Source organism: Leishmania mexicana, chromosome 18, assembly GCF_000234665.1.
Source record: "Leishmania mexicana MHOM/GT/2001/U1103 complete genome, chromosome 18".
NCBI classification, from domain to species: domain Eukaryota; phylum Euglenozoa; class Kinetoplastea; order Trypanosomatida; family Trypanosomatidae; genus Leishmania; species Leishmania mexicana.
Genome location: NC_018322.1, coordinates 500,206 through 513,840, shown reverse-complemented (window position 1 = coordinate 513,840; position 13,635 = coordinate 500,206). Strand labels below are relative to the sequence as shown.

Sequence of the window (13,635 nt, the reverse complement as noted above, 5' to 3'; positions counted from 1 at the left end):
GGAGGGTAGGGTGAGGGGAGGGGAGGGGAGAAGCGAAGGAGAGGGGACAGAAAAGAAGGGGAAAGACGGGCGTGGATGTACAGAAAAGACGAGCCGTGCGTGTGGGAGAACAGAAAAAAAAGAAAATGGGAGGAGAGGGAGGTGGAAAGGAATGGTGCGCAGATGTATTTGGCTGGGGGTGCGGGTACTTGCACGTAAATACGTGCGCAACGCCAACTTGGCGGTGTCGTGGGGCGAGGGGGGCGGTCGCGTACTTTATCGGGCGCGTAATTCGATGGACGTTTGCGCAAGACGTAGGGGAGGGGGGGGCTTGACGACTCCACCGCGGCTACCCAGAATAGTGTACGTGCTGCGATGTGTATAAGGCTTGTTTGCGGCGAGTCCGAGAGAGAAGCACAGAAGTGAAGGGAGAAAGGCTTGTCTGTGAACTGAGGGGAACCTGAGCGGTTCGCCCCGTGGTTCGCGTTGTATGGTGCTTGCCAGTGTGAGAGGGCACCGAGGAAACGAAACGGAGAGCAGGCAAAACTACCTGCGAAAACAGAAGTGGTGCCGATAGTGAGAAATGGTAGCTAAACAGCTCAGGAAGAAGCTACGTGGGCGATGATGCCGCACAGAGAAGTGGAAGAGGAAGGTGCGAAGCAAAGCTCGTGTTGAGGTATGCAGTGAACGCGTGCACGCACGCACATGCATATGTGCAGGAGAGCCATGCACCGGGAGGTGGCAGGGGTGATGAAGAGAGGAGCAGACAGTCAAGCGAGGCGAGAGAGAAGGGTGTATAAGCGGGCAGAATGCGAGTGGAAACTGTCAAACGAAAAGACGGCAACACAGATGCGCACAGATATACGCACGGCAGCAGCAGCAGCAGCAGCAGCGGCAAAGGGAGTCGAAGGAGACTGGTGCAGCATCACGCGCTGTGCGGCGCACACACAAACGCACACCGACGTTCGGGCGCATGCACGTCTGCAGAGATGATGAGGAGAGGGAGGAGGCGCTGCGTTGCTGCCTGAGGTTGTCCGAAAAAAAGAGCCTGCAGGCCTTTTGCCTTCCTTCTGTGGTGGGTAACGGCGCGTGCACAAAACAGGCACGCTGCTGCTATCTGTACAGCCGATTGGCGAGCGACGAGGAGGGGGGACGCCAACGAACAACAACGATGCAATAAACGCGGGGGAAGAGGAACGAAGAAAAAAAAGAAAACATACTGGCCTGGCACTCTCGCGCTAACCGCCACACACGAGCTCGCAACCGAACGCGGTGGCGACAGAGACAACGCCTTTGCATCATCTGTGCGAGTGCCCGCTGGTCCATACACAGGGGCACGACTCGCTGCTGTGCCTTTCACCTACTCACCTACTTCCCCCACTCGCCGTCAGCGACGCCGCACTGAACTTCACGGATCATCAGAGAAGTCTTCGATGTCTGAGCTCAGGTCCTGCCTGCAGTCCGGCGTTGCAGGGTAGATGGGCGACACGCGCTCTGCATCATCCCCATCATCGAGCGTTTCGATGAAAGTGCTTCTGCCTGCGTGGCTTGTCGCCTCGCCACTGGCAGCCGCCACAGCGCGCCGACGCAACGCACCACGCCAGTGGTCGTACAGGTGCAGCGCTGTTCTGCTGACCCGCCACACGCCGCGGTAGGCGTGCAAGATGTACTGGAAGGAGCCGCTCATCTGCCCAAAGCGCGCAACTCCGTGGAGAATGGCGGCGTCTTCTTGAGGGCTGAACTTGTGTCGGCGCCGAACTTTAGAGGTCGAAGACGGCGGTGGCACTGGGGGCTGCGGGTGAACGGCACCGGGCGTCGCGAGCCGCGCTGCAGCGCGGCGGCGGCTGAGGTTCCCAGTAGACGAAGACGACGACGACGCAGACAGCGTAAGTGAGGACTGAAGCGGGCCCGCCGACACACCGGCTGTGGTGGCGGCCGATTCCTCGAGCGCAGTGGTGAAGGCGTCAAAAGCACGAATGGCTGCAGAGACGCGCTCCTCTTCACTGTCGTGCATCTTCGGCACCGCTGACGTCGTGGGAGTCGAGGAGCACGCCAGTGGCCTCGACGACAACGATGAGTCCGTGGAAACAGACGCGCCGCCTAGCGGCGCCATTGCCGTGGGCGCAGTGCCCAAAAGAGGACGCTGTGCTCCAGCGTTAGTTGCACCAGCACCGCTGTTCTTGGCGCTACGCGCACCGCTCGGCAACGCCCAGCGCGTTGCGCTGATGGCAGGAATGCGGTGCAGCAGTGCCACGGCGTCGAGCCCGCCAGACACATCCTGCGCGTCGACGTCCTCGGTAGCATCCGCGTCGGCGCCTTCTGCACCTTCGGAAACAGCCACAGGAACAGCATCCACCAGGTCAGCAATCGATGCCCCCCCTCCCGCCACCCCAGCAGTGGTGTGCGCCGTGGTAGTCCCAGCTGCATGTACGGCGTTTGTCAGACTGCCATTGCTGTTGCTACTAGATATGCCCATAATGGTCGTGGCCGTTGTGGTGGTGCTGTCTGTGCTCTCCTCCACTGCCGCTGGCGCAGTGAGGCATTCACTGAGCGGGTTCACGTAAACCATGTCATGGCAGTGCTCCTGCAGCACCGCCGCAAGAGCCGTGAGGTCCACCGCATCCGTGGACGCGGCCGCCATCACCTCCCCACGCATGCCGCAAAAAGAATCAGCACCGGATGACGTCGGAACGCCAGTCCTCTTGCCTCCACTGCTGGCGCTGGCCGACGAGGTTGTCGGTGCGTCGCACAATCGAGGTCGTTTGCGCGTTCTCACAGCAGGGGCGTCAAGGTTGTCCTCCCTCAACTGTGTCTGCGCTTCCCTCATGGCCTCCAAACGGCGCATAACGCTTTGTATGTACAGTTCCAGGTCCATATCTGCCACCGCCTCTCGCAGGGCCCCAGCTGGTCGACGCTGCCGCCTGAAAGTGCCGGTGCCTGTTGCCGATGTGTTGCTGCTGCTGCGCTGCTGCTGCCGTAGCGCCTTGCCTACCCGCAGGAGCGAGGCAAGCGCGGGTGGGTAACGCCGATCGAGAACGCAGGGCGTCTCTGCGCTGTCTGCGTCCTTGCGCCCCTGCGGTGAAGAGACACTCTGGTGCTCGCCGCATGATGCCTCAATCTCGGCTCCCTCGCGTGAGCAGAGACGCAGCAGCACGTGAAGGTCATCGACGGTGAGGGGAGTAATGCGAGGCGAGTGAGACGCCGGCGAGAGCCCATCGTCGGCCACAGTGATAGCGCCAGACGGCACTGATGGCGCTGGAGAGGAGTGAAGTGAGGGTGATGGCAGCGACCGCTGCCTCCTCGTCTGCGGGGTCGGCTCCGGTGAGCAAGCTCGAGAGTCGCCAGCTCGTTCATTAGAATTCACAAGTAAGCCGGGAGGGCTAGCAGCTTCAGATGCGGGCGTCGGCAACGTGGGTGGGCTTGCCGGGACAGTCAGCTGCCCCGTGTGCTCCATGACGTGAATCAGCACGGCAGCCACCAGCCCCTCACGATATGTGCACGTGCGCCAGAAAACGTCGCTCTCCGCAATACTCGGCAGCGACAGAAGCGCCAGCACACCGTCACTGTTGGCTCGGCGCACGTGGCTCAGAAGGATTGGATGAAGCACATCGAAGTATTGCACGTCGGGCTTAGCGCCTGTTAGTACTCTGTCACCGCTGCCGCTGTTGTCACCTCTGGCGATAGTGGTGGTGGAGCCGGCACCGAGACTGTGTTGCAGCTCTCGCTGCGGTCGGCCCGCCCCACTGGCCCTGCTGCCGCTTGCTGGCGTGACAGCAGCAGAGGGTGGGCCTGTAACAGGCATTCTTGTCTAAGCGAGTCGCCTCTTGCGTGGTCGGTGGGTATGATTCCTTCTCTTCGGACGCGCGCACGCGAGGGCGAGCGAGCGCTCGCACAAAGTCGCCTCCGCGTCGTGTTTACTGACTTCTTTGATATGCTGCTGGCCAGGGGGGCAAGCATATAAATAAAAGCAGAGCAGGAAAGAGCGAGGGGGGGGGGGGCTGCTCACCTCTGTGCGACGGATGTGTGGGTGTGCTCTTTTTTTCTGTGCGCTCTGCGTGTGTCCGTGTGTGTGTGCTGAGGCTTGCACACAGGGAATCAAAAACTATATCAGCACAAAGTAAGACGAAGAGAGCAGCAGCGGTGAGAGGGCGTAGGAGGCGGGCCACCAACTAAACCAATCAACCATAGGAAAGCGCACAACAACCAAAAGAAAAGAATGCGGCTCGCGCGGACAATGACGGTCCACCCACCAACCTCGACGCACACACACGCGCACACACACGCACGAGCGAGGCGAGTGGAGGCGGTGAACTAGTGACGCCAAACAAGAAGGTGGCGAAGGAGAGGACACGGGTGGGAGTGGGGGGAGGAGGGGGGCGAAAGATGGAAGAAGAGCACGGCGCTGTGGCCCAGCAGACGGCGCGCCAGCAGACTAGAAGCACCCAAAACAAAAAAGAGAGAGAAGCCCACAAGTCTCTGTCGTGGTGTTATCTATGCAGCGTAATGATACAGTTGAGCGGCGAGGGAAGCGGTGACGGGGAGGAAGACCAAGAAAGAGGGCCGGAGAATGGGGAGGGGGACGACGGCAGATTCAGAGGTGGACAGGAAAAATACCGAGTATCCTCACCTTTCTCTTCTCTGGGCCTCTGTAAGGCGCGAGCGTCAATGCACCGGTGTCGCTGCAGCGGTTACTGCGCTCTGCCTTCGAGATGCTCTCCTGTATCTCTTCGATTGCTGCCACCCCGTCTTTTCTATGCACCGCAACCTCCCACTGTCACAGCCACACTGCAACGCCGCAATGAGCGACGTCGATCTCTCACCACACTTTTTTTTCTTCTATCTCCGCGTTGACGTGCGCCTCCTTCGTCTCCCTTGCCGATGCGCACTAGAGCGTCACAGAAAGCAGCCAAAAAGCCAAGCGTATACCAAAATCGCTGCCTATGCGTGTCGCAGTCGGGGAGGTGGGGGGCAGGCACGTGTTGCTCACTGCTTCGTGCTTGCTTCTGTATGTATGTGTATATAGGTGTGTATGTATATGCATATATATAAAGGTGTACTGCATCCACCTCATGTGGCAATGGCGTGCGCTGAAGCATCATCGGGATAGAGAGAGGAGTAGGACAACCAAGCAGGTGAAGTGTGGGCCCATAAGGAAGCGATCTGGCGACGAAGCTGCAGAGCACGGCACCCGCCTTCTGCGTGAAAAAGGCTACCAGCTCTGTGTGTCGGACTTGTGTGTGTTTGTGCGTCCGATGGGTGAGATGGAGGTTTGACCCCCTCAACACCTACTCGAGTCCTTTGCGCAGACCTGGCTGACAAGTCGAACAAAAAGGGGCGGGAGACCCCATGGGCGCCCGCCGTATTGGCGCGGCCACAACAAACAAGAAACGCATCCGCACATCGAGCCAGCGAGGTGGAGAGAAGTGGAGGCGGTGGACGTGGCCGGCTTACGGCACTTTTCTTTTCTGCCTCTGTGTGTGTCTGCGTGTGTCCGTTGTGTGAGCAAGGGCCGCGAGGAGGAGGGAGTTGCGGCGGTATTTCCGCTGTCGTTCGGCGGAGGCTGCCCCTGCCCCCCCCTCCCCCTTCCCCTTCTCTCCTCTCACCCTGTGCGGAGCATGTCGCGTGCAGACGAAGGAGACAAGTGCGGGGAGGAAGGGGGCGGGGGTGGAGAGATCGTGGCGAAGGACGTAACAAAATGTGGACGTCTTCGCCCCTCGACTGCCCTTCTTCCGCCCCACCCCCTCCCCCGGTCCAGGGCTTCCAACACACACGGGGAGGCGAATATACATCATGCAGCACACCGACGCATGGGCACAGACACGATAAGAATAGAGACCGCAGGAGGAAGGGTAGGACGGGAGGGCCAAAAGCGAAAGCGCTCTCCTGGGCTCGCCGTCTCACCGCCATCACATGCAGACACCCCTTAGTCGATAGAAAAGATGTACTTGTTCGACAAAGGTAGCGAGTTCTGTTTCGCCTTGGCAACGTGGGTCAGTCGCTCCACCTCCTTTTCCGCCGCAATCTTACGACGGGCTTTGGCTGCCTGCGCCGCTGTCTCCTGCGCCGCTTGGGCAGCCTCGGCCTCCTCGCGCGCCTTCGTCACTTGCATCTCCGCCTCTATCATGCCCACCCAGGCCTGCTGACGTGCGCGCAGAGTCGACATGTCGTCGCCCTCTTCGTCGACGACGTCGACAGCCGGCAAGGCCGCCGTCGTTGCATGCGCTGAGCAAACAAAAGGAATCGCCTCCTGTGACGTCTCTGGCGCAGCAGCCGCCTCGAATGGAGCGCTGTCACGCGCAGTGTCGCCAGCCGCGTGCTGCATTTTCTGGGCAGACTTTTCGCTGCCATTGTCCGTAGGCGCACAGAAAGCAGCGGCGGGTGCCGAGGCATCAGCCCTTCCGATATCGGCGTCATCTGCGGCTGTCACAGCAGCAGCCGCTGCCTCCCGCGCCTCTCGCGTGGCCCGCACTTGCGCCATCATCGCGGCCACGCGATACTGGTCGCCGATGTGCTCCAACTCAGGGCCGCTCGAAGTCGGTGCGGCAGGGGTCGGCACCGGTGGCTCCGCAGAAGCCTTCGTTGGCGACTCAGCACATGTGACTGATGCGGGTGATACAGCTACCTCTTCGGCGAGCACCTCTGCCTCTGCCGCAGCAGCCGGAGGACTTGGCGCGGCAGGAGGCGACTGCGGCTGAGCTGGTTGACTTCCAGTTGCCTGCTCTGAATCCTCACCGATGCACTCGTCCACCGCGTCGCCCGCCTCGCCCTGCAGTGTCTGGCGCAGCTGCTCCGCACTCGGCGCGCCATCTGGGAGCGGGGGCGGCACCACCTTCAGCGTCAACGTAAGCACGCCGCGGGAGCAGTCGAACTGGGCTTTCAGGGGCGCTTCCTCCACCGTGAAGGGCAACACAAGCAGCCCCTCGTAGCGGCTCTGGCCCTCGGTGGGGTCGATGCGCACTGCCTGGCCGTCTGGGGTGATAGCAATATCCAGCATTGCAGCTCGTCGCACCCCGGCAAACGTCATCTTCACGATCAGCTCCTCGGGCACCCCGACGCGCTTATCCGAAACCCTCCACTGCCACGCATCGGTGAGATCGACGGAGCCGCGGTGGGTTACCGTGTACGGCGGCAGCGTCGAAGCTCTCGGCGAGGGTGCGGAAGCAGCAGCGGCCTCGCTCACGAGGCCTTGGGGCGCCTTCGAGCCTTGAGTGTCCGACGACGTCGGCGTCGTGGCAGAAGCGGTGCTGGGGGGAGGTGACGCCGCGCTTTGGCCGCCGTTGCCGTCCTTGACGGTCGGCAAGTTCTTCGTTGGCCTTGTAAGCACCGGCGCACGCGGGTCCACGTCAAACGGCGACCCGCCCGCCCGCGACGAGGATCGAATCGTCTGATTCAGCGGGGTGCCAATGGACACAATGCTGCTAGGCAGGCGGCGGAACGGAAAGCCGTTCGACTCGTCATAGCCGCTGTTGATGTGCTCGACAGCGATCTCCGCCAAGAAGCACATAAAGCGCGTGCTACGCTCTGCCAGTGCGAGCGTTGAGGGGTGGAACACGACATCGCGCACGACGCACACCGACGGCGAGGACGATGACGCAGATGCAGTGCTGCACGCCGCTGCGTACTCGGCCGGGATCGATGCGGTTGGGCTGGACTTCACTGGCTGATACACCTCCACGCGTCGCTGCGACACGGACACTGGCACCTCCCAGTTGCTCCCCCTGGCGTCCCCTGTGGTGTGCTCCGTGAAAGCCTTCACCTTTTCGCTTGAGCAGATGTTCAGAAAACAGCGGGCGCCTCTGCTTTTCGCTGCGGTTCGTGTTACGGCGGACGCGTCAAGGCCCAGCCTCTTAAGCTCCGCCGCCGGCACCACCGTGTTCGACGGCTCGAGCAGCTCCAACACAAACGCGGCACGCGGGAACACGAACTCGAAGCTGAAATCGCCACCCTCTCGCGCCTCCCGTTCGGCCTGCTCTAGGTACGCCTCCTCCTCGCGTCGCGTTTCGGGGTCCTCCAATGACTTCATGTATTCATGCATGAGCTCCGCAAAGACGGGATCCTTCATCTTCTCCTGGATTACACGCATCTCCTCCGGGGTCGCGGTAAACGTCTCGCCACCCTGCCGTGCGACCGCCTCACCGCTGCCGCCGCCGCGCCCAGACGAGGCAGCAGCAGCGGAGTTGAGGCGGTCTCGGGCCAGGTTGATATGCTCGAGTGGCATGGCGAGAACGACCCAAAGAAGAACAGAAAAAAGTTATGTATTTCTGGAGATGCAGCTCGCGTGTTCATGAGACTGGGTCGAAAAGTGTGCGTGGGTGTGCGCAGCACAGCCGTGAAGAGATTAGGGGTGGTGGTGAAGGCATACAGGGGGGGGGGGCAAAGGGAGAAATGGAGAGTGGGATAGGGACGAAGCGGGGAGGTTGGAGAGGGATGCGAGTAGCGGCAGTGAGCGATGCAAAGATAGATCACCGAGAAGGTGCATGTGTATGTTTGTGTGTGTGTGTGTGAGCGAGTGAGGGGTGGGGTGCTGGAACCGGCCACCCAGTAGTGCCACACTCCTCCCTTCTCTCGTCCTTTCGCTCTCTTGTGCGCGCGACTCTCCCTCTTCTTCGTTTACACTGTCGGAGTGGGACAAACACACACAACACACACGCGCGTGCGTGCGTGCGCTCACAGAATGCGGTGGGCTGAAGGATGGTGATCGCAGTGGGCACCGGAGGGCGTATAAAAGACGCAGAGGGAGGAACTCAGGAAGACGACGCGAGAGAGAGGAGAGAGAGGGCGGCGATGGTGTAGGAGTAAAGGTGGTTCGCGTGGCACGTGTATCCGTGTACAAAAGCGTCTGCATATATGTGTAGTAGTGTCATACACCCGCGCCTTCATTACAGCTGTCTGTCGCGCCGCTTGAACTGCGCGCCTTGGGCAACGTGCTCTTTACTACTCGTTCTATTATTATGGAGTGCGCAGGCAAGCGATGCAAGCACAACCGCGCCCAGGCTCGGCACGCACACAGACGCCCACCACTCACGCCACAGCGCCGGCGTTCGCATGCAGTGCGACACAAAACAACGAAAAGAGTTTTCACATAGAAGAAGGGAGAGGCGAAAACAACTCGTACAGCAGAAACACAGAACGTACGGATGAGGACGGCGCCACTACAGCAACAGTCGATGTTTGCGGTGCTGCACCTTCCCAGTCCGCCGACTCGAGCGCGCCCGTGCGTGCGATAGGAAGGCGTCAGCGGCACACAAGACGCACATGACGACCGCTCACACGGATACGCAATACAGGCGCCTATGAAGATATGTGTGCGGTGAGATGTGCGTGAGTGCCGTGTGGGCTGGAGGGGGAGCAGAGGTCGGGGTCGTTATTTCACGCAGAGAGGTAGAGAGGAGGAGAGGAGGCGAACATGTACGGACCATACTTTCAGACACACAAGCACGGAGAGAGCGAGAGACACGCTCGCGCCGATTGAGCTTCTGTTGTGGTGCAACGAAGGGAAGGGAAGGGATAGGGGATGGTGTTGCGAAACAGTGTGCACCTACGTGTTGGTGTGGTGCGGGCGGGGAGCAGCAGTAGAAGGGTTGCTGCCGAAAGCAGATACGGGCTGCTGAGGTGCCCCTCCCTATAAGACTCTGCTTTCCGTCCTCCGCGTTGAAGGGAGCTCATAAAGTGCGTGTTTGGGTGTTAGGTGGTGCCTGTGCATAATGTGTGAAGATGCCGAGAGGCGAAATGGGGAAGGAGGAGCAGATGATGTGCCCATGATGGCCCCTCCCGCCCCCTCCCCCAACTTCCCCACCGAGACGAGCAAACCGAAGCGAGGAAGCAGACAACGCCCCTCGGGGCCTCCTGCGATACCGTGCGCACGGGCAGGCACAGACATGAGCAGCACCGGCTGCCTGTTTTTTTTCTTGAGGGAGAGCACGGGAGGTGTCCCCATGTGCATAAACGCCCGGGGGCAGAAGCTCCAGCATCACCACTACTCTTTGACAGCGGCGACCGTCCCTGACTCACTCGACTCGCGGAAACAGCGACGATCGCATGTCCACGCGCCGCTCCGCGATCAGCGCCGCCATTTCGCGCAAGTCCTGCGCGCTGTAGAGGGCATCGCAAGGCGGCACAAAACCCCACTGAAGCAGCCATCTCGCTTTGCCCTCAGGCGTGTCAACCTCCTGTCTTCCGGGGTGTTGCAGCCGCCGAAGTTGAGAAGCGAAGGCAGGGTCGACGTTGGCGCCGCCGCTGCTGATGCCATCACCGCTTTCCGTGAGTGCGGCCACATCGGAGTGAGAGAATAGAGCGCGCATCACCTCCTCCAGACCTTCTGCGGCTTCAGGAGCAGCGCTGGCGTGCCGACGCGCGCCGTCGCTCTCTCTCGCAGGCAGGGATGATGGCGGTGCGGGCGGATGCCGACCGGCAGGCTTGTACGCCCCATCGGACGCCGAGGCGTAGCACAAGGTCAGCTCTGCGCCGGCCGGGATATCGCGCAACGCAAAGACGTGCACATATGGCTGGTAGAGCAGCTCTCCCGGCACGCCAGCAAGAAGGTTGTCAAGGACGTCAATGCCGCACATGGTGTCCTCGGTGGCCATGGTGTAGTAGCAGTTCGGGAAAGGGCTATGGTTCAGCTTGTCAACCATGGGCAGCAGACTCGTGGTGCCGGCGCGGTGGGAGAGGACGAGGCTAACCCACCACGCATACTCGGGGCGTGAGAGGCGCGTGCGCAGGTAATCACTGAGCGGCTCGCCAGCCATGTCTTCGTGAAAGAAGGACACGAGTGAAAGCGCCGGGCTGTCAACGGCTCCGCTGGCGTCATTGTCCGCATCAGCGGCGTGAGCAGGCACCTGGGGTAACTGCGCTGCCGATCCAACTGTCGTCGTCCTGAAGAGCTGCTGCACGTCCGCTGTGGTAAGGAACGGGAGATTTCGGCTCGGTACAACGCTGTCGCACAGGTAGGATGCGTAGCCGTGATGCGGCGCGGTGACGTCCCCGACGGCGCTCACCAGCTGCCCCACAAGCTCCTCCACTTGCATGTAGAACGTAAGCACCGGATCCGTGGCCGGCGGCGGGTTGGCGAAGAGCGCCGCCTCTGTCGGAAGGCTCATGAGAAACATGCCAGCCGGGATGGGTCGGGTCGCATACCAGCGACTACACTCCTCGTACGATGTGGGTCGCGCTGCGTCATGATGGACAGCGGCGCTGGTGCCAGTGCTGCCTGCGCGCGGCGGCGATGCAGCCACCTGCGGAGGAGAAGAAAGGACCACGAGAGGTGAAACAATGAACTTAAGGTTCTGCATGGCGGACTGAACGACGGCAACGTCCTGCAATCGCGGCCGCAGCCATAAGAAGGACGACGAGGACGCAGAATCTGTGACATCGGCAGCCGAGGAAGGAGCAGGGCTCGCCGATGGCGCTGACGCTGCAGTAGCGTGGGCACAACGAACGCGCGTCCAGGGGACGGTGCTGGCGCCCACAGCAGCGGCGCCGACGCCGGGTGGAGTCTGTGATGAGGACAAAATCGACGTGGGTGAGAACGACAATACGGACGGTGTCTCCGGTACACCCCAGCGCTGCGTCGAGCTTTGCCGCAGCTTGTGCCGCCACTGTCGCAGTGCTGCTTCGCCCATGTCAAGCTCCTTGCAGAAGAATCGAAGAACGCGATCGCCTTCCTCTGCGGTTTGTGGATCTGGGGGAAACGACGTGGAAGAGGCAGCCCGGACGCGGTGGCCGTCAGCACCATCGCACAGCGGTGCCGCTGCCGTCCCACCCGCTAGCTGCTGCGGCGTCGCGCAGGCGTAGAGTTTCTGCAGCGCAGGCAAGGAGCGGTGGATGTGCTGCAGCAGCAGCGACGCCTGCAGCCGCGCGCCGCGCTTCATCACCTCTTTTATGTGTGTGTGTGACCGGGTGTGGGTCGATGCCCTCAATCTCTCGCCGCCAGTCGCCAGGGGGGAGGGGCGGGAGGGTATTATCACAGCAGTGCCGTCCCTGTAGAGGAGACTGCATCCAAGTCACAGGAAGACTCGTGAGGGTCGCGAGACGCTGCAACAGAATGGTGCGCACACGCACACGCTCACTCCAGCACCAGCCGCACACAAGTCGCCGCACGCGTGCTCCCCTTTTTGGCAGAGTGAGGGCAAAGAAGTGAGCAAAGTGGGAGCAATGGGCACGAAACTAGGAGGAGGGCATCATCATGCGTACAAGACGCGCGCGCACAGGGGCAGAGTCGTCCAGCGAGACTGACGGCGACGCTGACGCTCAGAGAAGGCGCATCGCTCTCTGCTGAGAATGGAGGGCACATGTTATGCACGCACACCCACAGGCACGGACCACCTCCCCCCTCTTTTACTGCCTTGAACAGATGAGAGCTTAGGTGCACAGTGCGCGGGGGGGGGGGCAACTGACGTGAGGCGCCGAGTGCCGCCAAACGAACGACAAGACTGCTGAAGGGACCGACAGACACACTCGCAGAGACACACGGAAAGAGAGAGGGTGTGTGTGGGGGGCGGGGGGAGATAAGACCATCTGACTGGCGTCGGAAGGGAGCGAGCGGCCCACACACACGCACACCTTCCATCGAATACTGTGACGGAGGCACGCGGCACACGCACAGAGAGAGACACACAGACCAGGAGCACGTAGTGCGCGCGTGGATCCGTAGGTGCGCGAGTTTGTATGTGCCTTGCGTAGCGAGGCCCTCGTGCCTGCACAGCCCTGACTATGGCGAGACTACGCCTCCCCAAGAGCGTATGCTGGCCTGCGTATATGAGCAAGACCGGCAAAGGTGAAGCGCAGCCCACACTATTTCCGAAGCACCGCCATGGCCCTTGCGCCGGTGCTCGTCCAGCGAAAAGGCTCGATGGGACACACCGCAGCGCGACAAGAACGCCTTACACACTCCAGCAGGAAGCGAAGGAGTGCCAGCGGCTCAACGCGGCCTTGGCCCACCCCGCTTCCGCCGGCTTCTCGCACCGACGCTACTCACACCGTCTCCACTACGCACCACCGTCGCCAACAGCACGGCTTTTGCTATCACCCAACACTCACCACGCCCCCTAGCCCTCCATCATCGCCACTCACAAAGCGTGCGCGCACGCCAACGCGGTCGCTCAGTAGCTGCGGCCAAACAGCACCCACGTCGTCGCCGGCTTCGTGCAGCCCTTGCAGATGCACTCGTGACCCTCTGCGGGCTCCGGCTGCTCAAACGGGATGCACAGCGTCTTCGCACCCATGCTCGGCGCACGCGCGTCCTCGCGTGTCTCCTGCGCCTGCGCAGCCTTCGACTCCTCCGCGCTGTCCTTCTTTACCCGGTCCTCGCACTCCATCGCGCCGCACCACGGCGCAAGGATCAAGCACTTCCGGTTCAGCGTCGGCACAAACTCCGCCCACTCCGTCACACGCACGCGATGCGTCTCCATCGTCTCCTTCGCGCGCGCGTACATCTGCGCCTGCACGTCCTCCAGCAGCGCGGCCACCGCCGCCGGCGTCTGCGCGTCCCACAGAACCGAGTGCCTCGCGCCGCTGTGCCGCACAGCAACCGCAAGCGACCGCTCCGCAAGCTCCCTCGGCCCAAGCTCCACGCGCAGCGGCACGCCCTTCACCTCCCAGTGGTTGAACCGCCACCCGGGGCTGTAGTTGTCGCGCAGGTCGCACTTCGCGCGCACG

General features: G+C 61.7%; 4 protein-coding genes across 4 annotated transcripts in view; all 4 read right to left on the bottom strand.

The window, feature by feature from the left end:
• Positions 1–1,387: 1,387 nt before the first annotated feature.
• Positions 1,388–3,781, bottom strand: LMXM_18_1250 (conserved hypothetical protein; the record flags this gene model as incomplete). Its single annotated transcript, XM_003874090.1, has 1 exon — positions 1,388–3,781. The coding sequence occupies one exon, from the start codon at positions 3,779–3,781 to the stop codon at positions 1,388–1,390; it is 2,394 nt and encodes a 797-aa protein (XP_003874139.1).
• Positions 3,782–5,902: 2,121 nt separating this feature from the next.
• Positions 5,903–8,197, bottom strand: LMXM_18_1240 (conserved hypothetical protein; the record flags this gene model as incomplete). The annotated part of the gene is made up of 1 exon (XM_003874089.1): positions 5,903–8,197. One exon carries the CDS (start codon positions 8,195–8,197, stop codon positions 5,903–5,905), a length of 2,295 nt encoding a protein of 764 aa, XP_003874138.1.
• A 1,789-nt stretch (positions 8,198–9,986) lies between these two features.
• On the bottom strand, positions 9,987–11,849 carry LMXM_18_1230 (conserved hypothetical protein; the record flags this gene model as incomplete). The annotated part of the gene is made up of 1 exon (XM_003874088.1): positions 9,987–11,849. One exon carries the CDS (start codon positions 11,847–11,849, stop codon positions 9,987–9,989), a length of 1,863 nt encoding a protein of 620 aa, XP_003874137.1.
• Positions 11,850–13,079: 1,230 nt separating this feature from the next.
• The window catches only part of LMXM_18_1220 (putative prolyl-tRNA synthetase, putative,bifunctional aminoacyl-tRNA synthetase), a gene marked incomplete at both ends in the record, with an annotated part of 2,250 nt that continues 1,694 nt past the window's right edge, over positions 13,080–13,635 (bottom strand). Inside the window, one exon of the mRNA XM_003874087.1 lies at positions 13,080–13,633. Within this exon, the coding sequence (XP_003874136.1) occupies positions 13,080–13,633 (554 nt within the window). The remainder of the gene's footprint in view (positions 13,634–13,635) is intronic.